Here is a 27,124-nt window from a genome sequence, read left to right on the forward strand (position 1 = left end):
ATGAACATTGACCGATACCGACGGTTGTGATTTCGATATACCCGAAATGGAGACGTTCGGATCAGCGTCACGCACCGCATTGTCATGCACACCTGGCGGGAAACACCCAATTACCCTGCTGGTTTCCAAAGAAGCTGGGAATAAGACCGCGACATATCCTTCCTACTTCTCATCCTCTCCGCAGCCCTTAACAATCAGCACATGGCGAGGAGCTCCCATCACGATTCCTCGGTCTGTTAACATTCGTCACTGTTACCAGTCGCCACCATCGTCCGCGTCACTGTTACCCTCGACCGTCCTCGTCGCCACTGCCCACCATGGTCTTCAACGGGTTTCGCGACAGGCTCCGGTCCTTTTCGCCCCAAGAACGCAAGGCGATCTTCTTCTACATCTATGGCATCATGCTCTATAAATTCGGCTTAGAGGCATTCAACGGCTCCATCACTGCCCTGGTCACCAACAGATACGACTACGAGAGCACCACCGCCGGAACCCCGTCGCGAACGTTCGAGCGACTGGGCCTGATCCAAGGACTGAACCAGGCCACGCAGTGCGTTGGTTCTATCCTCATCGGACCCCTCATCAAGCACTATAAAACCAAAAACGTGCTTTCGGCAGCCATCCTTTTGTTTGGCCTGATGACGGCAATCCTGCTCATCCTCGACGCCGCTACAGGAGGAACCTTCATCCCTTCAGAATATCGAAAGAACCACCCGGAAGACTACTGGCCATACTACGGCAACTACCCCAACGACACCATCATCCCTATCTACGCCATTGCAGGCATCACCTACGGCATGGTCGAGCTCATCCGCCGCGTCATCCCGCGAGACATCGTCGGCGGCAACGTCCAGAAGCTCCGCCAGATGGACGCCATGGTGCACATATTCTACGAAGTTGCAGGCACCACCGGCGCCTTCGTGACTGCCCTGGTTCTGATTCCGAACCTGGGCAACAACCGCTCCTTCGTCATCACGCCGATCTGCTTCGCCCTCGCTGCCATCCTCTGGTTCTTTGTTGTCGACGCCAGCGCGGAGCGTAACGCACTCGCACGCACGCAGGCCCAGAGCTCCAACTACTTTGTGGCCGTCGGCAAGGGCTTTTTCACCTTCTTCGAGTCCATCTGGGTCGGCGCGAAGATTATTTTCAGCTCCCGCCGCTTTGTGTGGCTCCTGCCTGCTTACGGCGTCGCGCTGTACGCCCACAGATACCTCGAGAACGGCATCGCGCCGCAGGTTGCCCGACGATACCTCGACGAATCGGCTTGGTCGCAGATCATGGTCGGCGGTTCGAACTTCGGAGAGCTACTGGGTGCGCTGTTCGTATTTTTATTCACCAACGTGATCAAGACTCCCATCCCGTGGCTCCGGTTGGACGCTCTGCTCTTGCTTATTGTCTGGTACATCCCCTACTGGAATCCTCCACCCAGACAAGTCGGCCAGGCTTGGATCGTTGCCGCCACGTTCCTCCCCATTAGCTTCGGTTGGGCGGCTGGCGACGTGTCTCTTGCCGCGTACATCCAGGCGTCACTGGCTCGCCTTGAGAACAAGGAGCACAACGTGTCGCCCTTGGCAGCTGTCATGGCGTTCCTGTACTCATTTTACGTCGTGTCTTACGCCATTTCCAGCACCTTCCTCGGACGATATATCGACGCGATGTACAACAGCCTGGGGGAAGTCAGCACAGCCCTGACTTACACTGCCGGCGTGCAGTTTACTGTAACTTTCTGCATCGTCCTGATCGCCACGTTCATTCCGAAGGGCTCCAGGGCGATTAATCCAGAGATGCTGGACAACACGATGCTGGACGACGAGGAGCTTGGAGGAGAAGGAACCGAGACTGTTGGCGGGAAGGATATTTCAAAAGAGGCTGTGTTGGATTCGAAGAATCCTGCAATCGTGATGTGAACTTGGGGGTTTGAGAAGGGTCGGTGACAGCCCACACTGCAATGTCTTATTCGTTAGTTATAGAGCAGGCCAATATCATTGTTAGCACTGTGCTTTCTGCTGTTTCATTGAGCGTTGCTACTCTGGCGGATAGTGACGATACATCACGGCGACGATAGCAGAGCCGACAGGCAACGACGACAATAGACGATCCTCGGGTTGTGATCGATTTCCACATCAGCAGGACCACAAACGCCTAACAAAGGGGTATACCGAGAATTGGTAGCTCTCGAAACTTTCGCGCGAGCGAAAATACTCGGTGAGAGTTAGGGTACGATGTTGACGGCTGCGAAGCTGCTGGGCATTTGAGGCGAACAGCATCGATGACTTGGACTTGGTAATCGCAGATTCGCAAATATTTTCCATCATAATAAGTTCGCATGAAAGCAGAACAACGACCTGAAAGAGTCGTATGGTGCGACTATCCTGCTACCACAACAATTACTTTGTATCATTCTTGCGTAGACGAGATCTCGAGTAACACAACAGCATTCTCCCCCAACCTAACATCCTCGACTGTCGAATAGTTTCCTCACGCCAGAAGCTTCCAGACACTCTTCGTAATCATAAGCTGCGCATTCCAGCACTTTAAACGTCTGCAGGCTATGATCCATCAAGGCGCCATGAGCATTCGAAGTCTCGACCGGCGTCTCTGTGTAGCCGTGCGGGGCGTGTAGCGCAGACCGAGCTGGTTGAGGTAGATGAGGAGGCCGTCCTTTGTCTTGACATGCTCAGGGAGGCTGAAGTTGCTTCGGCGGCGCGCAATCGCACTGTCGGACTCCTCATTCTTGGTGAGTAGGTCGCCGCGTCTTCTCATCTCCTGCTTCACGGCGCGATACAGAGTGGCTCGCTCCTTCATCTCGATTTTCTTCCGACGAAGGGGCTGGATGACTCCGGATGAGCCTCCATCGTCTGCATCGGCATCGTAGTCCACGTCCTCCTGCTCTTGGCGCGCAGCCTCCCACCACTCCTCTTGCGACGTTGAGGCCCGGCGGCGCTCGCGCTCCTAGCGCCGGCGCTGGGATTGCTCATCGCAAAGGTAACGCTTCTCTTGGACGAACTTTGCCCAAGCCTCGGTCGCGGAGGTGAGAGTGTTCTGGTAGTCTCTGAAAAGGATCGTTGTGGGGTGAGAAGCCGGAAAGGAAGCTGTCGGGGTAGGGAAGGCGACGAAGTTGTGGAAGAGGGCGAGACGGATTTCGTGGATGCGCAGGTTAAGGGTTCCTCGGATCATGGCCAGTTCGATCTCTCGGGAGGACTGAGAACAAGAGCACTGTCAGCAACAGAATCGACGACGCCGGTGATGAGCAGTCAATTGTATGTCGGGAAGGGACGGGGGTGAGGCAAAGGGAGAAAATCCAACGTACCGCATTGTCTGGGACTTTGTATCCCTCCTTTTGGTACGACCGCTGGAAAACTTCGATTTGACAATGAAGGGCGACGGCGTCGTCGTATGTGAAAGGCTCGGCATCGACCGCGGCTTTGTTGGCAGGGCCCAAAAGGCGCTGATTCGACGAAGGAGATGGGAGAACAAGAGCCTCAACGGGTTTGAGGAGGTTGGCATCCCCCATCTTGACCTCGAGCAGAGACAGCAAGGTTTGGAGAGAAATGGTGTTGGTTGCTTGCGTCCCTCGCTGGCCGTCGACCGTTATTGTGGCTGAAGAAGGCGCTCCTGGCCGGTGGTTGCATTTGGGAAGGAAGTCATTTTGCCCCACTGGTTCCCTCCAATGGAATGCAGAAGCCTTCGCACCATGAGCTCACAGCTTCGATCAGTGTACCGGGCAGCCATGTGACTGCAGTGTCAACATTGTGGTCATAGTATGTGGGGCCACACCGGGCAAGCTGGCGGCTGAAGAAACCGGTCTGGGCTGCCATGCATCACACAGCTGGTCACCGTTGCGGCCACACCTTATTGAATTCTATCTGCGATATATGAAGGCCATGGTGGACCTAGAAAACTCTAGTGAAACCTTTATGGCTAAAGCATAAGTATATGAAGGGGGTGCGAGTCGCCAGGGGCGGCGTTCTCCCCCCCGTAACACCACAACCAATTTTCCCTCTCTCTAACGTAACGATGGCGAGACTCAACCTATTTAACCGTTCCAAGAGCGGTTTAAAGGGCGGCGTCAAGGGCAGTGTCAAGAGCATTCCGAGACTCAGCACATTCGCCCGGTCGAAGGAGGCTCTTATCCACATGTTTGTTCGTGAGCATGCAAACTGGTACGTTGCCTTGGGCGAATCCATTCGCCTCAACCTCTAGCTCCCAATCCCTGCCATTTTCTTCCCACTGGGCTTCCTATCCGCGTGAGCCGCAAGGGCATCTGTCTGCATCTTACACAAACAACAGAGCTTCTGTCTTGTCCGATATGGCTCTAGGGGGGACAGTGAACGTACAAACGGCACTGACTTCCATGCTTTCTGCTTTGCTGACTTTTCAAAACCTCAGCGCCCTACGGCCACGTGAGCAGCCTACCGACGACGCGGTTTCCCCGGTCTACGCGGACCTTCCCCCCTACACCGTAAGTAATGATACAGTTTTGCCGCCTCATTCCCTTGCTAACGCACCCGAAGGCCGTGGAGAGCAAGAAGGCCGAGGTTGTGACGGAGTTCGCTTTGCGCACGGCACGTGCCAAGCACCAGTTTTCCAAAGACAGAGCTCAGATGTGGCAAGAGCTCATCGCACGAGTCGCGAAGGAAATCTTCGATGATTTGGAGTTGCTCCAGCAGAGTGCGACTGCCAATGGCTGGGAAGCCGCCGTCGAGCGTGCGGGAGCTCTCTTGGATGACAAGCCTTTTGGAGAAGAGAATCTGATCGAGGAAGTTGAGGCGATCATGCGCTACTTGGAGACCATGCGATATGGTGCGAGCAAGGAGTAAAGGGGGGCTTCCGTAAAAGCACCTCAAACAGGTTAGATGATAACCAGATCTTTATCGCAGATGGGAACGCCATAGAAGCGCAGCGGCAGCATCAGAGCTCTTTGACAGTTAGCCAGGCAATATCACAGCTCCACTCGGCAGCCATACTACCTACCTGCCTTCCCGATCCAGCTTTCTCCCTACTAAAGAAACTTTCGTCGCATCCCTTTCAACCAGTTCAACAGCGACGGCGTGACCCAGTTGGTAACTAATCATCTAGCTTCAAACAAATTCCTCGGGTGGATTTCTGGTTATCCTGGAGGGGCGCTAAGTTCGAATCTCGTCACGCGATTTTCTTACAAGAAAAGGGCCTAGAGGTGGGGACGAGTGTCCCATCTTTTGCTTTTGCTGCTATCTGAAGTTTGAAGTTTTATTTTACTTTTTGCCCTTGTGAAATACTTGCCCTTACGTGGAGTTGTTTTCTCATGAAACTAACTTGATGCGATGGCTGAAAGTAATGAAAGCGTGTTGAAGTAGCTGTTTATTATATGGATGGAATTCTTTGGAAATACTGGTGCACTTTTGTGGTTATCCACTTAAAGCTCACTGGTCACATTCACCTTTATCTCTGAGGGAAAGGAAGGAGAGGCCAAGTCCGGGCGCATGAGACTTTCTATCTTTGGCAATACTCCCACTACACCTGCTTGTAGGTTGTCTGCAGAATTCCAGGCTCCACTTGGGTTGCTGCCATTTCGAATCTCTCAACTCGACTGCAACAGCCCACACAGCCTTTTGTCAATACACCACAGCAACAGAAGGCAAATCTTCCTTCCTTCACAAAGCGCATCACCACTGAGCTTGCTTCTTCCATAGGTACTTGACTCAAGGTAATGACCATCATCTTGTCACTTCCCTCTTCTACTGCTGGATTTGCTTTTACCGCAGCACTACTCAAGATGCAGGAGCACTTTACGCAGCAAGAGGCCGCCTCGTCGCCCATGGCCCAGAAGAATGCAGCAGAGAAGGTCTCCGGGGCTTTCATGGTGAGTGCATTCACTCCAGTCAGCTGGAAGACAGCTCTATGGAACCGAGTATTATTGATACTAACTTGTCTATCTCATAGTCGCTCAACATTGCTGGCGATGGCACAGCCAATCAGGCATTCAAGTCATTGCCTGCTTCTGATGCCACGACTCTTGAGCACGACCTCAAAACCGCTACCCATGACGGCGCCTCTGTCGACAACGCTGACGGCAAATTCACCCTGGAAGAGCTGTTGGATGAAGATGAAGGGCTTCTGGACGATTTTCTTTTTTTTTTTTTACTTTGAAGCAGAGGATCGGATGACGCCGTCAGTCCACCCTGTCATACGGGCTGCCCTCATGGAGGAAAGAGCAGCAAGAAGAGAGGAGGACCACAAGGACTGGACTATCAGACGCGACTCCTTCTTCGCTCGCGGTGAGGCATTCATCAGGAGCAAGAAGAATACCGCCCAGAAGAACAGCACCAACGAGAATAGGGCTGTTGGCCTCTTGAAGGAGTATCTTCTCATGAAGACCATCGTCCTCTAGGAACATGGCAGTACGTTCAGGAGTGGCATCTTTGCAAGGGAATTCCCGCGAAAGCTTGAGATACTACAAGGCAGTGGTAGATGATGAGTCTGGCACAATCGAAATAGAGTAGCATCCCATCATACAGCATCAATTCATTGCTAGTTCTGCCCGCAGTCTTCCTTCCGTTGTTGACCTCTGAGCGCCTCTTCTCGGGAAAGAATTGAAGAAGAGTCCTTCCCTGAGCGGGCCACAAGCGGCAAATTGGGTCAGGCGGCCGATTGATACCTGTGCCTTCCGGTTCCGAGTCAACCCGCGATTGCCAACATTCATCTCCTGGCGTTCATCCCTTCTCTTCCTGGTGACCCTGTCGTCCCTGCAGTCCTGGGTATCGTTGGCGTCCGTCCTTCCTCTACCAATGTTCTCCAGCCAGCCATAAATGCCCCCACCTGTCTTTCAACCTCTCGACTGGAACCGCCGTCGTTTATACCACATCTCTCTATTCATCAACATCATCAGAAGCATCGCCAGCACGCACGAAGGATCTGCACGTTGCATCAATACGCACTTCAAGTAATCAAGCAAGTTTCGCCTTGTTCATCTCCACGCACGTTGCTAACAGGACCCCAGTCAAAATGAAGCAAGCTCCGATGACTTCCGCACCCAACAGCTCCCGGAAGAGAGCGGGATCTCTTTCCTACTTCGAGATACCCCACAAGCGCCAGAAGCTTTAGCAAAGTGGTACCGGCGAGAAGGAAGATCATCTCATCAGAGTCGGGTGCTGCAAGAAGTCTCTTTCCGACAGCGAGACGCCCCAGAGGCGCTGGAGGCGAATCCACCCAGTCATGAAGAGACAAACCCCTCTCGCCTCTGAGGCCAACAGCGTGCCAGCGCAGCATACAACGCCTCTCAACGAAGACTCTGATGAGGAGAGTTTGACTTTGCTTCAAAAGTGGCACGAAATATTTGAAACGAAGCACAAAGCTTCTATCTCTGCTGCTGCCGATGCTGCACGATCTGCTGCTTCACCAATGAACATCTCCGACTCCGACGGAACTTCGACCGATGATGACCGGGACACGCATGACGACGATTTGATACCGTTACGCTATCGTAGCGGACGAGGTGTATGCGGCTCAATGTATAATTATGGTCTCAAACCTTGGTACGATCTTGTGACTGAAACCCAGCTCAGCGAAAGAATGGAGAGGTTGAATCTGGTAGGGGGCGGTTCTAAGTCAACTGCAAGGCCATCCGGCGCGAGCAGTCGCTCGAAAAGAGTAGGATCGAATCGTGTTTGAGGAAACCATCATTTATTGGAGGACCCCTTTGGAACGAGATTGATATTCAAGAGCCTGGAGCGGCGACTTCCGCCCTGCTTTGTAATGGACCAAGAGGTGGACTTGGCTGGAAGCGAGAAATGGATACGTTCACTGTTACTAATAGCGACTTTGAGGTTCAGTGAGATTTGAGAGACGTACAGACTTTGCTTTTGTGCTGCGTCGAGATTTTCGTGAAGCTGGAACCACTCTCAAGATAGCAGATGTCGAGATTTTGATTTGGTATGGTGAAGGTGACTTGAATATCTTGTTGGAGGAACGAAGTATTGGTTTTGATGCGATGTGGAGGAAGAGGTGCCCTTGGAACTTGTGCTCTCTTCATACATCCTGAAGTTGAGCTGTAGAGGTGTTTATGAAGTATCGTGGGCATTGTTGGCTCTGTCAGGTCAGGGTCATCAAGCCATCCAATGTGGCCGCAGGCGGCAGCATGCTCGAAAGCATGAATCAAAGGTCAAAGTTAGGGGGCACAGGAAGATTGTTCTTTATTAATGCCAAGCTAGGATGTTTGTGCGCCTCAAAAACCATGTTATCAACCCACAAAGCCACTCCTTTCACGGTTGTCTTTCAAAGCTCACTGGCCATTCTTCTCCGGCATTCTAGAATGGACATGCTCAATCTTTGCAGCAATCTCCTCAAGAGCCAAAAACGCGTCCATTTGCAGAGAAAGAGCATCATACATGGGGTTCTCGCGGTCCAAGGCCTGGGTGGGCAAAGTCAGCATCTCCCGTTAGGATCATGGGGTACTGTCGATCTCACCAGCTTCAGTGTGCCGGGGTAGGCCGGTACTTTGCTTCTCTTACGCATGCCACCGGCGTCGAAGATCATACCCTTGCTGGACGCCATGAGCTCGTTGATACTGTCGCCAATCTGGCGGGCCTCGGGCCAGTTCGACTGGGAAGAGCGCAGGGCGTTGAAGCGAGTCGAGATGCGGGTGAGTTGGGCCTGGAGCTTGGCTTCGTCCTCGAGGCGTTTGATGAACTCGTTCATATCCTGACAATTGGTTAGTAATCTGACGATATCAGCTGAGGTGGGGTTGAATGAGTGACCTTACCTTCTCGCCGCCCATGATGACGCGCAGCTTCCGGCCCTTGTCGTCGACGGAGACCCTTTCCTTCACGAGATCGGACATGCGGAGGTTGGTGGAGAGCTTGCTGACGGCGCTGTAGTTGGCGACGTCGAGGGTGCTCTTCTCGGGGGTGGACTCGGGGTCGGTGTCGGTGCCGTCTGGGGAGGACGACGAGGCGTTGGTGGGGACGAGGCTGTGGTTCTTTTGCTTCTTGAGGCGGTCGCGCTGGTTTTTGCCCATGTTCTTCTTCTTGGAGGCCATTGTGGTTGAAGAATGAGACGAGGCTCGGATAAGATGCAACGGTGGGTGGGATGAGAGGCGATGAGGTGACGCGTTGGAAGGAGGTAAGGATGTTGTGGATGGAGCGGTGGTTGGTGACAACGACCGCTTTATGAGGGCTTGGGGCTGGTTAGGCAGCCGCAGTGTTCATCTCAGGTCTTGCTGCTACCAGAATACACGCGACGGTATCGCTGAAATCAACGGAGTGAAAATGTTCTTGTCGTTTTGAAAGACGGCTGGCCCCTTTTAGTTCTCATTATTGCTAATCTTCAAGGAGCGGCGTTTGCTGCTGTGGCGACGTCGGGTCGGAACTGACTCCGTTTGTCGACGCGGGTAGCTGCATGGCTGCCTGGGTAAGCACCTCTCGGCGCGATCTTGATCGAAAAGATGTGAATTTGTCTTATTTCAGGGATAGAGAGCTAGTCTATCGTACAACTTCTAGCATGTCTGGAAATCGACGTAGGCACATCACGTAGTAATTCCTGATAAAAATATTTGCGTGATAATCATTGTTGTTCACTCAGAAGAATCCACCGTTGCAATGCCTCACTCATTCTGTCATCCATTTCCGAGGTCGGAGCGGTTCCCTTCTTCTTGAAATCAATCCGAGCCCTCAGCACGTCGCATATGGCCTTGAGATCGTCGCGTTCCTTCTGCAAGCGTTCAAGCTCCTCCGTCAGGGATTTGATCTTGCTCTGGTTGAGTTCCTTTACAGTGCGCGTGTCGGGGGCCTGCCACTCAAGTCAGCAAAGAAATACAGGCTGAGCAAGTCCGCATCTGATGTGCCCTGATCAAGACGCCTCTCGTCCGTGCTGCGGTCGTCCTTGGACCACGATGAACGTGGTCCAGCGCCGCGAGACAGCTCCGGGATAGCACCGCCGCGTTGTGATACCCGAGCATCGCCAGCTTGCGACTACGACGATTGGGGCTACAGTGATTTCACCGGAACGTAAGATAGCTGAGCTTTCCTGTGGTAGCGAGAGATGTGTCGCAGAAGGCCTCAACGCGTCCCAGTGCAGCAGAGACCTATAGCCCCCCCACATTGCGACGAGTTGGTACGGACTTGAAGCAGAGAAAGTCAGTCGGAGTTGGATGAAAAATGTGCTTACCGTCTCGGTGACTGAGGAGACTTTGGTCTTGTCGCTGTCGCTTACGGGTTTCTCCGGAGTGTCCGTCTTCGATAATATGTCGGTAACTGAGGAGACCTTAGTCTTGACGCTGACGCTGGCGGGTTGGCACGGAGTGTCCATCTTCAATGAAGGTGCGTCAGTATGATTGAGGATGATTGCAATGGACTTCAGAAACAGCCCAGGTCAGGCGGGGTTTGAGGAAGGGAAGTTTGTGTGTAAGCAGAAGAGGGTGGCCTTGGAGAGCCGGTCGACGGGAAGAGAGAGTGATCTTGCAGAAATGGTAGCTTTTGAAGGAGGACGGCAAGAGGAAAGATCAAAAGGAGGATGCTGGATCAGAGGGAAGGGATGGGAGAAAGACGGAAAAGTCGAGCGAGCAAGGTAAATCGCTTACTGTTGCAAATATCGTGATGCGATCAGAGCTAGTATTCATCTTTCCCACTGTAAACAAGCTGCGGAGGCTTTGGAGATATGAGAAGACTCTAGATACCTTTAGGTGGAAAGTCGCTGTCGCGGTCGAAAGAAGCAGACTTGGTTCATTTTGAGGGAGAGCCACGTTTGAAGAAAAGGTAGGGCTGCGAATTTAATGACGGCAAAAGCCCAAAAGGGTCGCTCAGTTGCTGTGGCAGAGTTCAGCCGATGGAGATTACAACTCTCGTGGCGTGGTCTGGGCCGTTGCTCCTGCAGCGGGCGGTGTCCCGTTGGGGCGTCTCTCGCAAGTGGGTCCTTCTCAACTTCCACCCCGTGACGTCAAAACAACAACACCTCTCATCGACAGGTGTGTTTACTAGACTCGGAGGGCTTTGAGTGCAGTTGTCGATTCAACCTTTGGTAGGGAAGCACTCTGCTGGAACTACGATGCCATCATCCTCCCGCCTCAGACCTAACCTGGCCACTCTCGTCCTTCCTACCTACTTGAACCGTTGACGTTGATTTTATTTCGTCTGGTGCCATGTTTCTGCCCATTAGCAGGCTAATCCTTTGTTTTGATTTTTTCCATCTCATCCTTGTTTGTTGACAAAGCCCTTATGCCTGTCCATCGAAACTTCTCCATTCCTTTCACTCCCGTCTCAAATAATCTGCACCACGCAAAGATTTTCGCCGATCTTCTTCCCGTCTCTCCTTCCACCCAAGGAAGGTGTGGCGACCGCCTCGCCAACCTAAGCGCAGTGCCAGCTTCACCCCAAGCCCCATTTTTTATTTTCTATTTAATCACATCCCTTCGCCCACCCCGTTCGCGATCCTTCTTCCTCCACAACCCACCCTCCTGTCTTCGTTGACTTTCACATTTCTTTTCTTTTTTTCGTCCTCTTCCCACTTTCACCTTTTTCCATCTTGCACCCCAGAACCCCTCCGCGTCTGCCGCTCTTTCACAGCTACTCCGTCTCGACTCCTTACGAATTTCTCTCATCCGCATCCCCCACCCAGCTAGGATGGCTTTTTTACAAGGTAAGTCTATTTCATCCACATTTTTTTGCTTTCTTGGCTTCGAGCTCGCCTGTGCGACCGCGATCCGGCAAAAACGTCGCGTGCCAAAGTCGGAGTTTTGAGACAGCGTCTGGGATGAGATCTTCTCGCTTGTCCCAGACCAGTTCTCTTTCTCTGGTATCAACACGACACCTCTCGTGACCTTGGTTCTTCGAGCCCAGCGGGAACGAGAGGCTGCCTTTCGCGGTGGGCGTTTTCCCCCAGAATTGACGACTCCATCTTGGCGCCTCCACGATGCCAGGAAGGGGAAGTCGCGCCTCGTCCATATCGGGTTGGCACCTGTGACGGAAGCGAATTTCAGAGAACACGCCGATGGTTTTACCGGGGAGGGTACTTGGCCGGGTTAAATTCCCTGGCCGTTCTGGGGGACGCGAGCAAGCAGCCGCCTCAAGCATAGCATTTGCAGACTTACTCAGTTGTGTTCGCTCAACTGACTGGATGAAGACAGGTTTCATTCTCGCATCAGACTTTCAGCAGAGACTTCACGACATGGGCGTTTTCGGGTTGGGCTACGGGTGCTCGAATGTAGTGAGATGGGCTGGACTAGATAGATTCGTGCGGTTGTAGCCAATTGATACTTTCTTCGGTCTAATGCGTCGTCTCTGCACATGTGATACATCGTCCATTCCAGATTTCTCTTGTTTCGGCGTACTCAATGGGCTCGAGAGAGTGATCAGATACGGGACGATGGAAGAGGACAGTGACGAAACTCAACGACGACAATCAAGGCAGCGACAGCATAGACGACAGTCTATCTCAAAAGAGCCTACGAAAAGGACAATCATTCTGGCATTGGAAAATTGGTGGTCTCAGTACCTCTGTTTGTGAGTACATGATGTAGTGAATGAAGCTTTGCAAGGCCAGGCCAGAATTGAGACAGCATGAACGTTTTAGGCATCCGGGCGAACAGGCTGTATTTTGGTCGTGTTTCTCATGTATCTAGCTGCGTAGAATTTCAACCTACGTACCTGCCCGTTTTCGTTCCCCGTTCGTTTGTTGACTTTTTCCACCACCACAACACCATCACCAACACCTCAAGATGAGCAAGAACCACCCCGGCAAGAACGCCCGCCTCCGCGCCAAGAAGCGCATGCTTCGGGCAACTCAAGCCCTCCTGAATGGCACCGCCGCCACCACCGACGACGATCCCCTCGCCGGCCTCACCAACACCCAGCGCGTCAAGGCAAGTACCATCACACTCGCTCCTACCCCTCAAGCCCAGCTAACACCTGCCCCAACAGACCAAAAAGCGCGTGAGACAGGCCACCCAGCAGCGCCTCAACGGCATCGAGATCCGCACCCAAGCCGACGCCGCCGTCATGAAGCACACGATGGACCAGGCCATCGAGGAGAATAAGGACTGGCGTCTGCGCGTCGAGACCGTCAACGCCGGTTTTCAAGAGAACCAGAGGGTCGGTCTGAGGCTGGGCCTCGAGAACATGCAGAGAGTTGCGGCGCGCCACAATGCCCTCCAAGACCATGTCAGACGGGAGGGGACGAAGGTGGAGATCGTTGGCGCCAAGATGGAGATGGTCAACGAGGATGTGGGAGATCTGCGCCAGGAGGGCAAGGCTCTGCGCGAGAAGATCGTCGAGTTAGAGGCGCAGCTGCAGGAGGTGCGCGATGCTGGCTCCGTCCTTCGAGCGGAGTTCCAGCAGCTCCGCGATTCCGTTGGATGCAAGGGCGGCAGTCGGCAGGGAGGCGCCAACGAGGAGGGATGGAAGGGGCGCCTGCGGTCTCGCAAGAAGGCTTGAGCGGGCGTCTCCCATATCAATAAAGATCCCATACACACTGCCAAGTTTGTTTCGTTAGAGAGCTCTGTCCTTCGTCATGTCTGGCCTCGCTTGCTTATTTGCTGCCCCACGTACCTGATAAACGCAGTGCCCGCAAGATACTCACGCGAAGCTTCATCTCATGTTTCGAGTGAGGCGCTTTTCGAGTTAAGACTACCTTTTGAACAAGGCACATTCTTGTGATTGAAGTTCGTGCTGCACATCTTGAGTTGGGACATTGGCCCTTTTGTCAGAACAATGACAAGCTACTCTTTGTGCAATGATCCGCTTCGAACAATTGAGCCCTTTATACTTCGAGTCTTCCGTCTACAAATAATAAAGTTTGCCTCGAAATGCCCCTGTCCCATACCAAAACCCTCCAGGTTAATCATACAAAACCTTGCGCAAACCCACCTCGCCCTGCCGCAACGCCAAACCTCACCCCCATTATCGACACAATGCCGCCAATTTCGCAGGCCCCCAAAAGCGGCTTTCAGGTGCGTCACTTCATCTGGACTTTCCCACAAGATTTGCGCTGACAATAAACAGAGCTACGAAGAAGAAGAGGCCGAGTTCGCCCGCGACGAGCAATACATCCTACGAACGAAACGCGACATCATCCGCAAGGCCGAAGACGTCGCAAGAATGCTGGAGGACACTGGACGAGTGATGGGTGAGGAGTCTGATGCATTCAGGAAGATCTGGGATCAGTTTCAGGAATTGGCGCAAATGTACCTGCGCGTCGATAAGTCGCTGGAGAACATGCAGAAAATTCGAAGGCAGCTTCAGCAGCTTCGGGAGAGGTCCGGGTAAACATCGGCTCGGATGGCAGCAAGGCGGTCGATCATTTTAAAAGTAGGTGATGATGAGAAGGTAAACTCGGCTTGAGGTAGAGGAAGGCTTCAAGAATGAATGCAGTCATTTTTACCCTCATTTTCAACTGATTTGAGGCTTCGATCGGGCTTTTCACCTGCGAGACATGTCGTCGTGGATGGTCAACCGTTATGTGGGGCTGGCTGGATGGGAATTTTGGGGCTTTCGGAGTTATCATCCGTCGGCGTTAAGGCTCGCTTCGTCCCATCGCCAGCGGACACACTCTAAGACTCTTCACGCCCATCCCCTGTCAACCGTCGTGAACCACCTACTCCAGCCCCCAAGTCCGGGGCGAGCTAGGCTAGAATGGGCCCTGCAGCCCCTTCCGTTTTTGAGCCAGCCGCAACTTTATACCGACCTCATCTTTCCATTTCCAGAGATCCACTCCTTCCCGGTTTCACTTGGTGCACCTTCATTTTCTATCCACCCTCACTGCCACGACACCTCGCCTTCTGCGAAACAGCACTTCTGAAAATTTCAATCTCTCACCTCAAATTCCGCCAATAAAAAAAAATCAGTCTCGGTACGTACTGCAGTGATCGCACAATCAATCCCATCCCGCACCCACCTTGCCGCGAGCAGGAACGCCCGGGCCAACCTCGACTTCTATTTAATCCACCCTCTTCTCCGGCTCTCTCAACTTTTTCTTCTTCTTTCCTCCATCACAACCTTCCTCCATCGCAACCTTTCTTCTTCTTCCTTCACTTTCACATTTTCCCATCCCAGCCGCGATCATCGCTCCCCTTCTCATTTGGTATGTTCATCCCATCCACTCTTGTCTGCTTTCTTTTGGCCCAACGCTCGATGCGCAATCTGGTTGGCTCAAGGAACCTTCGCCAAGGACCAGGAAGGCCTGGCAGCATCAGGAAGCAGGATCTTTCGCCTGCTTCTTGCTTGTCCGCCTCACTTCCAGGAACTCCAGTAAGGGAACCCGCTTTCCGCGTTCTTGTCTTTCGCCCTTGGGTGTTTGGCTTGGACATGGAAAGCGGCTGCCGTCTTCACTTTGCGCAGTTCTCTCACGCGAGCCGCCTCTCTTTCCTTCCTTGCCTTCCCACGGGATCGAGCTTGGATACAAGGGGGAAAGGTGCGCCCCGCTTCTGGGTGGGTTGGCAACCCATGGGGAGATATGCCATTGCAACGGGGGTACGCGGTGCGGTTCATGCGGTAGAACCGGCCGCTCCTTGAGGGCGAGCTCGTGGCCATTCTCACGCAATGTCAAGTGGTGACTTACTTAGTTGTTCGCTCGACTAACTGGATGAAGACAGGTACTTTCTCTTTTTTCTTCGCTTGCGCTCTTTGGATGCGTGGGAGTGTTTTGGGAGTTTGTCTTGGCAGGCGCGCGGAGGCTGGGCTTTTCTTTTTGCGTTCTATGTATTTCTTCGATTAGTTTCAATTTCAGCTGCTGTAATTGTCACTTGTAATTTGTACTTTCTTGCAATGTGTTGCTCTGCAGTGTGCCTTGATTGATACTTTTGACCACACCTACTGCCACCTTCTTGTCGTACCTTGCCGTCTATCATGGTCTCTTTATGAATTGCGGGTGTCTGTGGTTCAACCCTGCATTCGTCGCCAAGAAGCTTCGAGTGGCTGGCAGAGATCTGCTTGCAGATTTCACATGTCACTAGTAGTCAGGCGGTCACGATACGAGAAATTGAAGGCCAGCTGCGGAGCGAACATCTGGAATTCTCAATCAATCTACTGCAGTCCCTCTCAAACAATCATTCTATCCCTCGAACACAAGCTGCAGCGAACTCAAAGACCTGAACATCTGTGACCCCCAAGAACATCTAACCACGCATGTTCATCAACGCCTCGATCTTGGCCTCGAGAGCCTTCATCTTCTTGTCCTGTGCCTCCTTCTCCTCCTTCTCCTCCTTCTTCTTCTTGGCGAACTTCTCCTCGACACGCTGCTCGACGTGAGCAATCTCGCGCTGGACATAGGTCTCGACATTCTGAGCCTGGTTGGCAAGGTCCTGGCGAAGGCTGTTCTCGAGAGCCTGGACCCGCTCGGCGAGCTCTCTCATGTTGGCATCGACAGTGGTAGTGCCGGCGGCCTGGTTGGCGAACTGCTCACGGAGATGGGCCTCGAAGATCGGCATGCGTCGGTTGAACATCTCTTCGAGTTCTTCCTGGACGCTCTTGTCCCAATACTTGAAGGAGTCCCGGGCCATGTTGGCGACCTTGAGAGCCATGCTGCCCTGCTCTTCGGCCCTGCGGCAGCGGTTGTCAACGCCGTTGTTGGCCTCGTTGAGACGATCCGTCGCCTTGACGTAGTTCTCGTGGGACTCGGTGTTGTCAATGGCTTGCTTGGTGGCGAACTCATGAGTGTTGAGGACCTGGGCGTTGAGCTCGTCCATGTGCTCGTGGACATCGCGGATGTCCTGCTTGCTCTCGTTGCGGCCAAGCAGAGAGAAGGCGAGCGCGATGATGAGCTGCTGGCACGCCTCAGGGCTGGCGTTGCGCAAGATCATGTTGGCCTCCGAGAGAATCTCAGCGTGGGTGCGGCCAGAGATCAAGGTCTCAAGGTGATCCCGCAGGGTCGCGGACATGGAGACGGTCTGAGAGCATGAGGTTAGCGACCTGATGACACGAGCGAGGAGGACCTAGCAGAATTTGGCGTCACGTACGGTCTGGCTGGGACCAGTGCCGGCCATCTGCTGCGCGCAAGTTAGCGATTTCCATGGACACGTCGGAACGGAGTCAGCAGCTTACAGAGTCTTGAGAATGGTTCATCTTGAACTGTTAGACGTTGGTCTGGTGCGGCGTGGTGTTGATTGCGAGGTTGCAAGACGGACTTGGGATGCGCAGATGCCATGAGAGCCAACCTGGAAGTTCGTCTGGTCCAATCTTGCAATTTTTCAGCCCGCATCCCTCCCACCAACCCTTCGCGTTGCAGCGCCATCACAAACATCATCGCCCACCATGTCAAAGAAAGCCCGTCCCGGCCAAGGCGCCCGTCGCCGCGCAAAGAAACGCGCCGAAGCTGCGAAAGCCAACCCCGACGCCATCGACTCCGCCAAGACCAGCACTCACGCGCCGCCAGCGCATCACCGTGAGTCATCCTCAAACAGCCATATTGACCCCAATAAGTCACGATGCCAAAGCTAACAGTTGAATCCTACAGAATGCGAACGAAAGACGCAGGATGACCAATGCGCGCCTGGACCAAATCGAGCAGACGGTCCAGCAGACACACCGCGAGGCGGCCGAGTCGAAGAAGGAGGCGGACTCGTGGCGTTTCCGCACCGATCTAGACGCCGTCGACTTCAAACTCAGTGCAAGCAACGTGGTGGCCAAGCTGGCCAAGTTGGAGGCTGAGAAGGAGGACACGAAGAAGCAGTTGGGGGACATGGCGGCCACAATCGCACGCATGGAGGAGGAGTTGAAGAAGAGGGAGAAGGAATGAGGGCGGGGCTGTCCCGGGCTGCAGCATCATGCAGAGGAGTCTTTGTGATTGTTTGAGCACAGTTTCTTCCCTTTAGTCTTGTTCTATGAATTTGAGGGACAATTGACCAGGACCTCGTTTGTTCTTGCGACTGATGTCGTTGTTCTCCACCCCAAGGCGTTGGTCCGAGCTTGGTCGACCAAAGTCCGGCAGCACAAAAGGAAAGATTGAAGATCAGAAAAAGGTTTTCCAAGTGGAAGTCTGTTCATGCAAATACTTAAAGGGGATCATCGACCTTTTCCCACCTCATTATCTGCGATGAAAAAGTCGGCCATCGGGTGGCTCCCCTGTCCTGTCGCTGGTACCAGTAGGCACGATTGGAATCTGTACACAGTAAACGCAAGCACAGTGACCGAATTGGGATTTTATGTGGGGCTATAGCACAGTGACCTCTGCACCGTGAGGTACATCGAGCCGTGCTCCGGTACGTACCTGCAAAAGGTGGAGTTGATTCAATTAAGTGTAAGCGCGGGTACCACGCCCCTCACCTGGTCGATCGATCTGATCTTGCGTCTACAGGGGAGCCTCCCCTGTCGAAGGCCTGCAGCGGGCCGTCCCGCTGAACTTTCAGCTCCAAAAAAGCCGATGTACACTGGGGTACAGCGAGGTACGAGAGACCAAGCAACTAATGGCCACTGAACTGCAGGACCAAGGAAAGTGCCCCACCTGCCACACTTTGATTTAACCACACACTCTTCCCGACGACCTCAGCTTTTTTATCGATGGTAAATGTCGAGCGCCGCAACGGGCCATCCAATCTCACCTTTTTTTCCGTCGCCAGTTTTATGGGATCTTGCTGTGCGTGCGGGCGGTCGGCTCGGTTATCCCGATTGACTCAGGGCTGAAGTTCGTAGGTTGTCGGGCCGCTAGCTTTTCTCTCCCTCAGAGAATTCAGTTCCACTGACTTTTGCTTTTCCTCTCCCTTCTTCTCTCACATCATTCCGAGTTCATCTCATCCTTACACTCAACATGGTATGCGCCAATTTCCTTCAGAGAGAGACCTTCACTCACGACTTTGCAGACGGACGCTCCCAACGTTGCCTCCGAGAGCTTGGCTCCGTCCTCAGACACCAACATGGTACTGTTCACCCTTCTCCTTCCTCTCATCCGTATCCGCTCCCACCCCAGAACAAATGATCGTCATTTCATGTCTTCTCCCGCCACTGCCCAAATTCCTTTTTCATCCACAATGGAAACTCATCTCTCGTTCGCAATAGAAGGACGCTTCGGCCGACATCAGCACCGCTGCCAACCCCTCTTCGACCACAAACACCGTAAGTCCATTTCATTCACATTCGACTGCTTTCTTTTGCTCCGAGTCTGCACGCATTGTTGCAAGGAGATCACCTCTTACGGGCCCACGCCATGATGGAGGATGGAATGGCTGTCTGCTAGCGGATCTTCTCGCCGCCTGCAGGCAAGCGCTGTTCCGTCTTCCAACAGGGTTTCCGTTTGACGCAGGGTGTTCTCTTTGAGACGATCAATCACCCGGAGCGTGTCCCGGCTGGTGGGCCTCCCCCTCACGCGGGGGTTGAACATGCAGCTGGGGGGCGCGCCCAGGGTCTAAGGCACGGCTGGCAGCTGGCCTCAGAAAGCAGGATGTTTGGGTACATTTCCCCTCCCTGCAGAAGGATTTTGTCTGGAGGGGTACACGTGGTAGAGGGCCGAGCTACGGCTAAGACACCCTGCCGCTCTGGGGAGAAGGCGGACAAGGAGCAAATCTTCTCGAGCACATCGAATGCGGACTTACTCAGTTGAGGATCTCTTAGCTGACTTGAATGAAGGCAGATTCACAGCATCCCGGCGGGTTCTCTGTCGCGGCGGTCTATATCATAGGCGAAGAGCTCACTCAAGCCATCCGCAATGCTTCAATAGCCTTGTACAAGATCGAGCTCACGGAACTTCAGCAAGATCAGCTTCGCTCCCTGCGCTCCCTGGTTGGTCAAATGGACGATTCAATCACTACATGCGACGGCATTGCGAAGGAAATTGAGATCGATCGTGTTCTTGCTGAGAACAGCCTTGCCAGAATCAAGGCAGCCACTCCTGAGGGATTTTCAGACATCAACCAATGCACCAAGGCGAAGCTGGAGGATCTCAAGAACCGGCTTTACGACTACATCCAGGATATGAGGGATTTGGAGCGCCAGGTAGACAAACGCAAGCGAATTGCCAAGGAGATGCAGGACGTTGCCAAGAAGAGTCTTCTCTAGATGTCTCCAAATGCCGGCATTGAGGTTACTCAGTTGCAATTGGCTGCGACTGCCACACACCATAAATACCATGATACAGATCAATCAGTACCCATTTTGCTCATTTTGTGTTTGTGTCCGTGGCCTGGTAGTCCGAAACGATCTGTTTCCGTTCACATTGAATCGAAATGTTCCCAGGCGAATGAATGCAAATGTGTAATTTCAAGTGCATGCCGGGCAGATATATCTCCGTCACTCGCAAGCGAAGAGCCACGAGCTTCATGGTTTTCATGTGTCCAACAGTAGGTCAAATCTGGCATCAACCTCTGACCCCTCGCCGAAGACGTCCATTCCAGCCTCCCTCATCGCCCTGAGCCTTCTTTATCGACCCTCGCGTACGATCCTTCGGATTCTCCGTCATCATCTTCATTGCAGCCTCGCTATCCTTCAACGACTTGTCCACGTCATGTCTCAGCTCGTTTCTCATAGCTTCCCTGTTCTCCCGCTCCTTCTCCAGCTCCGGTCGCAGCTCATAGTTGTCTGAGCGTAGTTTGTCCATTTCCCTCGCCTGCCGGCACATGTGTGCCTCTTGCGAGGCCATGAACCTTTTCATGTCGTCGATGCTCCACTCCTGTCGCATCTTGGCATCGAAGAATGAGTAGAGTTGCACCCTCATCTTCTCCTCAAAGTCGGCGAACTTTTCTTTGATCTCGGATGACGTGGTGTCCTTGAACTGCCTGACGTCTCGACGCAGGAAGGACATGTTGAGATTGATGTTCTTCCTCGCTCTGTTCGCGACCTGATTTTCGTCAGCATCGTGCCATCGCACTGCGTCTTGGGATGGATGTACCTTGAGACGGGCCAGACGGTTCATTTTGACTGGAAAGGACGACGCGTCTTGAGAATGCAGGCCATTTTCGTGAATCTCGTTGGGTTCCACGCTCTTGCTCAAGTGCAGATCGCGTTCGGAAAGAGCTTTCATTTCGAGCCGCTCAAGACGCTTCGCATGGCGTCTAGCCTGTTGGGACTTCTTGTTCTTGGGCATGGCGACGTGGGATGCTGTTGGGCATAGGGTCATGTGTAATAAGGGCGGAGGCTACAAAACACACATCACCTCGGAGACGAGTTTGCAGAGGACTTTTGAGGGACTGCTCGATAAGCAAGTCTTTCCTGGCGCGTGGGGCGCCGGCACTGCAGGTGGTCCACGTCCTACCTCATCATCCCCAGAACAGTTTCTTTCGCACCTAAGTAACACCCGCCTTGCAAGTACCCAATTTTCGGCAGGGAAGGCACGCTCTCTGCTCTTTCCTCATCTTCAAATTACGTTGGGTGAAATCTCATCGGGTCGCCTCGACTGCGAAAAGTCTTTTCTTTTTCTCAAGCGACGAAAGTGTGCGCCTGTCTCGTCCAAACCCTAGGTCCTTTTTCCATCTCAACTCGTTCAACTTGAGCATCTACATCTCCTTTTTTTCATCCTCCTTCCCATCCAACCGAAAACGTCTTTTTCGTCCATCCAAAAAAGTCAATCCACGACCAAAATCCGCACATCATCACAAAGATGCGTACGATCATCGACATGAAGACCGTCAACGGGGCGGTGAGTCTCTTTACTATTATTCTTCACTTTTGATTCTCATCTAACTCAATCCAGGCCCCGGCTGCTCCCCCGGTCACCAATGGTACCACTACCGCCTCTCGCGGCCTAGCTGCCCCTCCTCAGTCTCCGACTGCCTCTCGTCAGGCCACTGCTTCTGTCGACGCTCGTCCTTGCCAGAGCCCTACTCAGACCGTAAGTCCAATCTTTCATACATCCACACTCGTCTGTTTTCTCTGCCGCGAGCCTGCCTTCAAGGACATGAGGGAGGGAAAAGTTCCGAGTCTGCCACGCAGGGAAGCAGTTCGCGTCGGGCACGAGATCTTTCGCTTGTGTCAGAATTTCCGACTGCCCCTTGAGGGCTTGGTCCCTCCTCAACGCCGGCTGGCCGGCTGCGAGGAGGCCATCTCCCTCGCGACCTTCTCGACCCACCGGGCCACTGCTCTTCACCAAGGTCTGCCTTCGGGACGGCCGAGGTGGAGCGCTATGCGACCTCGCTTCGAATGGTTTGGCAACCGCACAGGAGAGCTTTATGCCGACGGGTACTGCACCCAGGGGGACGTGGCCATTCAACCGCGTGAGAGTGACATACGGGAGTGCTCGTCATTCGGTTATGCCGCCTGGTAGGGTGCGGGCGAGCGGCTTCTTCACACGGAACGAGTGTTTTTGGACTTACTCAGTTTGTGTTCGACATCAACTGACTTTGGATGTAGCAGACTGCCTCTCACATCTCGGCCACTGCTACCGGTGGCTATTACATGCGCGATCTGATCCAGATTGATGTGAACTTCAAGGTAGGTCCATCTTTAGCCTTCAATCTGTACGTGTTGGTGTTTTGTCTCAGCTGACTTTTGGATGTCTAAGGCTCGCGCCCCCCGCCGCATGGCCACTAAGCAGAGCGACAACATGCCAAAGGTCAACCAAACCGCATTGGAGCTGGCGGTCATGCTCAAGGGGCAGGTCCAGATCTCCAGAGACTTGAAGATGGAGCTCCTGGACCTCCGTGTCAAGTATGAGGCCGTTGAGAAAGAGCTGCAGCAAGTCAGACAGGAGTCTGAGCAGCACCGCCAGGAGGCCAAGGCCAGAGCCAAGGCCAACAATGCCTGGGACAAGGAATGCACTGAACAGCTGCAAGGTTGGAGTGCTGCGCAGACTGCCTATGAGGTGCAGATGATTGAGAATGCTGCTCAGGAGTGGTAGGCAGAGGTGGCTCATCTGAACATGGCACGTCCGCGCAGGATTATTGAAGAGTCTGATCGAAGAGCGCTTTATGCCAACGACTGAGATTCAGGATTCTGCGCAAACATACTCCTTTGACGATGATGAATAACTCCTTCTTTAATGGCTTTGTACTTCTTCGCCTTTACCATGGTTCATTCTTTGTTGTGACTATCATGCGACTTTGATCTCATTGTGACACTCCCCAAAGCCAAGACTCATCCCATACTTGGTCAACATAATGTACTTCAGCCACCAACTTCGTAATCATCCCTTTCTGCCAGACCGAAGTCGTCCCTTCCACACCTCCTGAGCTCGACCATCCTTGGGCAAGTCGGCGGGCTGTTGAGCTGCGCTCGTCGAGGCGCCCTTCACCAGCTGCTCGACTTGGCTCTCGATCGCAGAAATCCGCTCCTCCATGGTCTTGACCGCGGCATCGAACTTCTCCCTCTTCGGCGCCATCTCTGCCTGGTGACTTTCTCGGATTTTCTCGATGCTCTGAGCTTGCTTTGCGGAGGCAGCCGTAAGGTCCTCCACGTCAGCCGTCAGATCCTTCAGGCTGGCTTCCAGGTTCCCCATGCCAGCCTCGAGATTCTTCACGGAAGTCTCGAGACGGTTCACACCAGCCAGCGCATCATTCGCCGTGCTTCGAATCGCTCTTCCGTCGGCACAGGGAGCCGAAAAGTTTCTGATGAGGTTCTTGACGTCCTTGGCGATGTGGTCGGTATTCATCTTGTTGAAGATGTTGGCGGCAGCTTCGACATGGAGCTCCAGAAGCTTCAGACGTCGCCGAAGATCGTCAAACTGGCCTCTAGTGATCTTCTGCTTGAGCTTCTTGGCCCTCTGAGGAAGGGATTGTCAGCTGGTGCTGGGGGCGGCCAACTGATGGCCATGGGCGAAAGGCCTACTTTCTTTCTGAGGCTCCAAGGCGACATTCAGTCCATCGGTCTGTTCGTTCTGGCTGACGCCGAATGCCTTTGCTGCCTCGGATACGGACGAGGGAAAGTAGGTATTCATCGCTGAGAGCTTCGTGCCAGCTTCAGCAGCGGCCTGGGTATCACGGCGTCTTGCTTCCTTTCTCCCCAGACGCTGCTTCTTTCCAGGTTTCTTCAGATGGGCTCCCATTATCAGAGATTGAGAAAAGACTGCGAGTTGTACGGATGGTGAATTGACGCTTGACGTTGCCGAATTTGCTGGGCTCTGATCGCAGCTGATGAGAACGCAGACCTCCGCAAGACTTCAGCGTGACTCGGACTCTTGCTCTTGCTGAAGTTCTAGATATGCAGCTCCTCCTTATCTGGACGACCCAGGCAGATAAGCTACCTAGGCACCATACCTACCTACCGAGTATGGGCCAGGTTCGTCTCACCTTCACGCACGCTCTCCCAACCTGAGATCTCACCTGGCAACCCGCCGTATCCACTTTTGGTCTGCTCTCGCCGCGACCTTCAGCTTCAACCGTCTCCTGCCTTCGTTCACCACGAGCGGCCGCCTCATCTCGATTTTTTTATTGGCTGGTCTAAAAGAGGCCCGATACGTACCGTCGGCTGGCGCACAATCAGTAAATCGTCTCGTCTGCCCTCAGCCCTGCTTTCAAGTATTTAAACCCCCCCTGCCTCCCCTCTTCCTCTTCTTCACCTCCTCCTCCGCCTTATGCTTTTCTCCAAACCACGACTCTCTCCCTCATTTCTCATCTCTTTCTCTCTTTGGGCCCTTTACCCATACCAAGGTGTTTTTCTTCCCTCCGATCCCAGCTTTCGCAAACATTTCTCCCACTCCTGGACAAATGGACTTCGAGCCATCTCATGCAAGCGGCGTTGCTGCGAATGAGGCTCCCATGGTACGTGTTTTTCCTCTCATCCATCCCACACTTCTCATCCCTCTGGACGTCATTCCATCTCACACTTGCCTTCCCGCTCCTTCCTTTACCACCCACTGACGCGCCTTCTGGAACAGCTCAGCTCCTCCGCCAGCACCACCAATGCCCAAGATACCGTCGATGGCAACAATCACCTTATGGTAAGTCCATTCATTCTCATTTGTGTGCTTTCTTTTGCCTTGAGTCTGCACGTGTCATGGCGAAGGGCGTAAAAGTTACAGGCCTTACCACTTCGTGAGCTGCTTGGGCTTCTCGGGGCGGATCTTTCGCCGCCTCGAGAAATCGCCTGAGCGCCTCTTGAAAAGGATCCTTGTTTGACCCTCGCTGGCGCTCGTGCCGGCTTGGTTGCCCTTCGCAGTGATCGCTCCCCCATGCCGTCTCCCGCTCCCATCTGAACACCTGCTCGCGCGGGGTCTCAGCACAGTGGGAGGCACGCCCAGGTCTGATCCGGGTGGGAAACGGTGAAGAGGGCAGCTTGAAGGTGTCTCGCGCGCGCTTCGCTGCAGAAGGACTTTGTCTGGAGGGGTACACGTGGTTGCATTGCCAGCCGGCGTGGGGAGAAGGCAGACAAGCGGCAGCACTTCGAGCATATCAAATGCGGACTTACTCAGTTGGGATTCCCTTGCTGACTTGAATGTAGACAGGAACACCTCCTCCTTCCAGCGAGCTCTCGATTGCGACCTTTGAGAGCGATGCTTCCGAAATCGTCCGGATAGCTCGCCAAGCTCAGCTAACCCGAGTGCAGCAGGAGCAGGTGCGCGATCTTTTCACGCTTGCTTCCAACATTGTCAACGGTCAGGGCTACAGTAAGGTGTCTGGGGATCAGCTCCGCCTCAAGGAGAAGGCTGAGGAGCTTCGGGACGAGTTGGATGCTACGAAGAAGACCTTGGCAGCCACTGGTCGTGAGCTTGGCATCGTCAAGATGCAGATAGAGGACGTGTTTACAATGCGGCGCATCGCCTTTCGGCAGATAATGTCCACTTGATTGATTCTGAGTTCCCAGTGAGCCGACTGGCTCGCCTTTTGATACCCCGAATACAAAAACACTTTTTTGCTCTTGCAACTTTTGTCCTGATGGTTGTGTGCGCCTTCCTTCTTTTGACTTGTTGCCATCCTTTGACAAATTTTCCCTCTCCCTCCGACCTCACCAGGGCTCTCATTGTGCTCAACCTCCTATTGTTATTGTTGGTTGTCCAAAGGTGGGTGCACGTACCACATTTTCACATCTTCACGCGCGCCTGCTGCTGAAGAACAACTCTTGTGATTTTCAATCCACCCTCCTCCTCTTTCCAACTTTGTTGTCGACTTTGCAACTTCGCCGGCAACAAAACACCACACCAATTCTTCTTTCATCCACAAAATCTGCTGCGATGAACGTGAGTATGACTTCGCGCTCATTCCAAATTTTATGCTAATAATATATCAGGGAGATAACATGGACACCGACCATGGCGGCCAAATGGCAGATCAGATGCCTCACCAGGGCAGAGTCACCACCATAGGGCAGGTGTCGCGCGTTGTTGAGAACGGCCTCAATGAGAATGGCCAGATGGTTCCTGAGCACGAGATTGAGACTGAGGCTCTCAACCTCCAATCTCTCGCTCAGGCTCTGCCTACCTCCAACCAGCTGCGTACCACTAACCGGCCGGCCGTTACCATCACTCAGGTCTGTTTCCCTTGTCACACTCCAGTTTGTTTTGTCACGCTTCTAACAGAAATTCATTCCAGCACCAGCGTTACAGCCGCCGCCGCATCGCTCTTCGCCAGCGTGTTCACAGGTTCATCCCCAATGTTGCTCCTCCGGAGGACTTCGACACCTACTTCATGCCTGCCGTAGCCGCTTTCTTGGCTGGAGATTTTCCAAGGACTGCCCTTAAGACCTTTGAGGCCTTCATCTTCGCCATGTCGCTCTACAACCAGGAGATTGTCGCTGACTACCATCGCGAGGATAATGAGGACCCTCAGATGCGGGATATCCAGGCCAAGAGACGCCTCCAAGAGAACGTCTTCCGCGTCCAGACCATGGTCACTGACCTTGAGAGAGAGCTGAACAGACGTCAGATGCTCGGCGCTGAGACCGCTGAGGAGCTTCGCTACAAGGGAGATGTCGTCCGCAAGCTCAGAGAGGACGTCATTCCTGAGATCACTGAGCTTTTGGTTAGGTAAGTGGAAGCCAATGCAACGAATTTGATTATCTCTTCAGTTGGCTGACTTTTTTGATTATGTTTTAGTTCTACCTAAGCGCTATCCGTCGCGCGTCTCCAACGCCGACATTTGCTAGCTACCACGGTTCTTGGCTCGGGGAGGGTTTTGGAGTCTTCTGCGATTGGACTGCAGGCCCAGGCATCATCATCCTCGACGTCAGAACGTGAAGCTGCAGCTTCCCAGTCGTGCTTTTCATATCGTTACTCAGCACTGGCCTACCGCCCCTGCCGATTTCTTCAATCATGAGGCCGAGCCTCCGGCAGAGCATTCTGCCAGCTTGGTCCAGCGCTCGTCTTT

At 53.4% G+C, this 27,124-nt stretch overlaps 9 protein-coding genes across 9 annotated transcripts; 6 read left to right on the forward strand and 3 right to left on the reverse strand.

Moving 5' to 3' along the window:
- Positions 1-317: 317 nt before the first annotated feature.
- Positions 318-1,907, forward strand: CGCA056_v001704 (uncharacterized protein; the record flags this gene model as incomplete). The annotated part of the gene is made up of 1 exon (XM_037316964.1): positions 318-1,907. One exon carries the CDS (start codon positions 318-320, stop codon positions 1,905-1,907), a length of 1,590 nt encoding a protein of 529 aa, XP_037185974.1.
- A 652-nt stretch (positions 1,908-2,559) lies between these two features.
- CGCA056_v001705 (uncharacterized protein) lies at positions 2,560-3,514 on the reverse strand (the record flags this gene model as incomplete). Its single annotated transcript, XM_037316965.1, has 3 exons — positions 2,560-2,952; positions 3,004-3,201; positions 3,311-3,514. 3 exons carry the CDS (start codon positions 3,512-3,514, stop codon positions 2,560-2,562), a joined length of 795 nt encoding a protein of 264 aa, XP_037185973.1.
- A 503-nt stretch (positions 3,515-4,017) lies between these two features.
- CGCA056_v001706 (uncharacterized protein) lies at positions 4,018-4,820 on the forward strand (the record flags this gene model as incomplete). Its single annotated transcript, XM_037316966.1, has 3 exons — positions 4,018-4,163; positions 4,390-4,462; positions 4,515-4,820. 3 exons carry the CDS (start codon positions 4,018-4,020, stop codon positions 4,818-4,820), a joined length of 525 nt encoding a protein of 174 aa, XP_037186045.1.
- Positions 4,821-8,260: 3,440 nt separating this feature from the next.
- Positions 8,261-9,016, reverse strand: CGCA056_v001707 (uncharacterized protein; the record flags this gene model as incomplete). The annotated part of the gene is made up of 3 exons (XM_037316967.1): positions 8,261-8,389; positions 8,446-8,679; positions 8,741-9,016. The coding sequence occupies 3 exons, from the start codon at positions 9,014-9,016 to the stop codon at positions 8,261-8,263; spliced, it is 639 nt and encodes a 212-aa protein (XP_037186044.1).
- Positions 9,017-12,688: 3,672 nt separating this feature from the next.
- Positions 12,689-13,403, forward strand: CGCA056_v001708 (uncharacterized protein; the record flags this gene model as incomplete). The annotated part of the gene is made up of 2 exons (XM_037316968.1): positions 12,689-12,826; positions 12,891-13,403. 2 exons carry the CDS (start codon positions 12,689-12,691, stop codon positions 13,401-13,403), a joined length of 651 nt encoding a protein of 216 aa, XP_037186047.1.
- Positions 13,404-13,879: 476 nt separating this feature from the next.
- CGCA056_v001709 (uncharacterized protein) lies at positions 13,880-14,234 on the forward strand (the record flags this gene model as incomplete). The annotated part of the gene is made up of 2 exons (XM_037316969.1): positions 13,880-13,918; positions 13,971-14,234. The coding sequence occupies 2 exons, from the start codon at positions 13,880-13,882 to the stop codon at positions 14,232-14,234; spliced, it is 303 nt and encodes a 100-aa protein (XP_037186046.1).
- Positions 14,235-21,489: 7,255 nt separating this feature from the next.
- Positions 21,490-22,725, forward strand: CGCA056_v001710 (uncharacterized protein; the record flags this gene model as incomplete). The annotated part of the gene is made up of 4 exons (XM_037316970.1): positions 21,490-21,528; positions 21,583-21,720; positions 22,239-22,319; positions 22,390-22,725. 4 exons carry the CDS (start codon positions 21,490-21,492, stop codon positions 22,723-22,725), a joined length of 594 nt encoding a protein of 197 aa, XP_037186260.1.
- Positions 22,726-23,010: 285 nt separating this feature from the next.
- CGCA056_v001711 (uncharacterized protein) lies at positions 23,011-23,678 on the reverse strand (the record flags this gene model as incomplete). The annotated part of the gene is made up of 2 exons (XM_037316971.1): positions 23,011-23,586; positions 23,652-23,678. 2 exons carry the CDS (start codon positions 23,676-23,678, stop codon positions 23,011-23,013), a joined length of 603 nt encoding a protein of 200 aa, XP_037186261.1.
- An 851-nt stretch (positions 23,679-24,529) lies between these two features.
- Positions 24,530-26,863, forward strand: CGCA056_v001712 (uncharacterized protein; the record flags this gene model as incomplete). Its single annotated transcript, XM_037316972.1, has 6 exons — positions 24,530-24,583; positions 24,700-24,762; positions 25,263-25,559; positions 26,049-26,288; positions 26,351-26,784; positions 26,854-26,863. The coding sequence occupies 6 exons, from the start codon at positions 24,530-24,532 to the stop codon at positions 26,861-26,863; spliced, it is 1,098 nt and encodes a 365-aa protein (XP_037186262.1).
- Between the last annotated feature and the right edge of the window lie 261 nt (positions 26,864-27,124).

Source organism: Colletotrichum aenigma (genome assembly GCF_013390185.1).
Source record: "Colletotrichum aenigma strain Cg56 chromosome Unknown KSG_Cg56_contig01, whole genome shotgun sequence".
In the NCBI taxonomy this organism is placed as follows: Eukaryota; Fungi; Ascomycota; class Sordariomycetes; order Glomerellales; family Glomerellaceae; genus Colletotrichum; species Colletotrichum aenigma.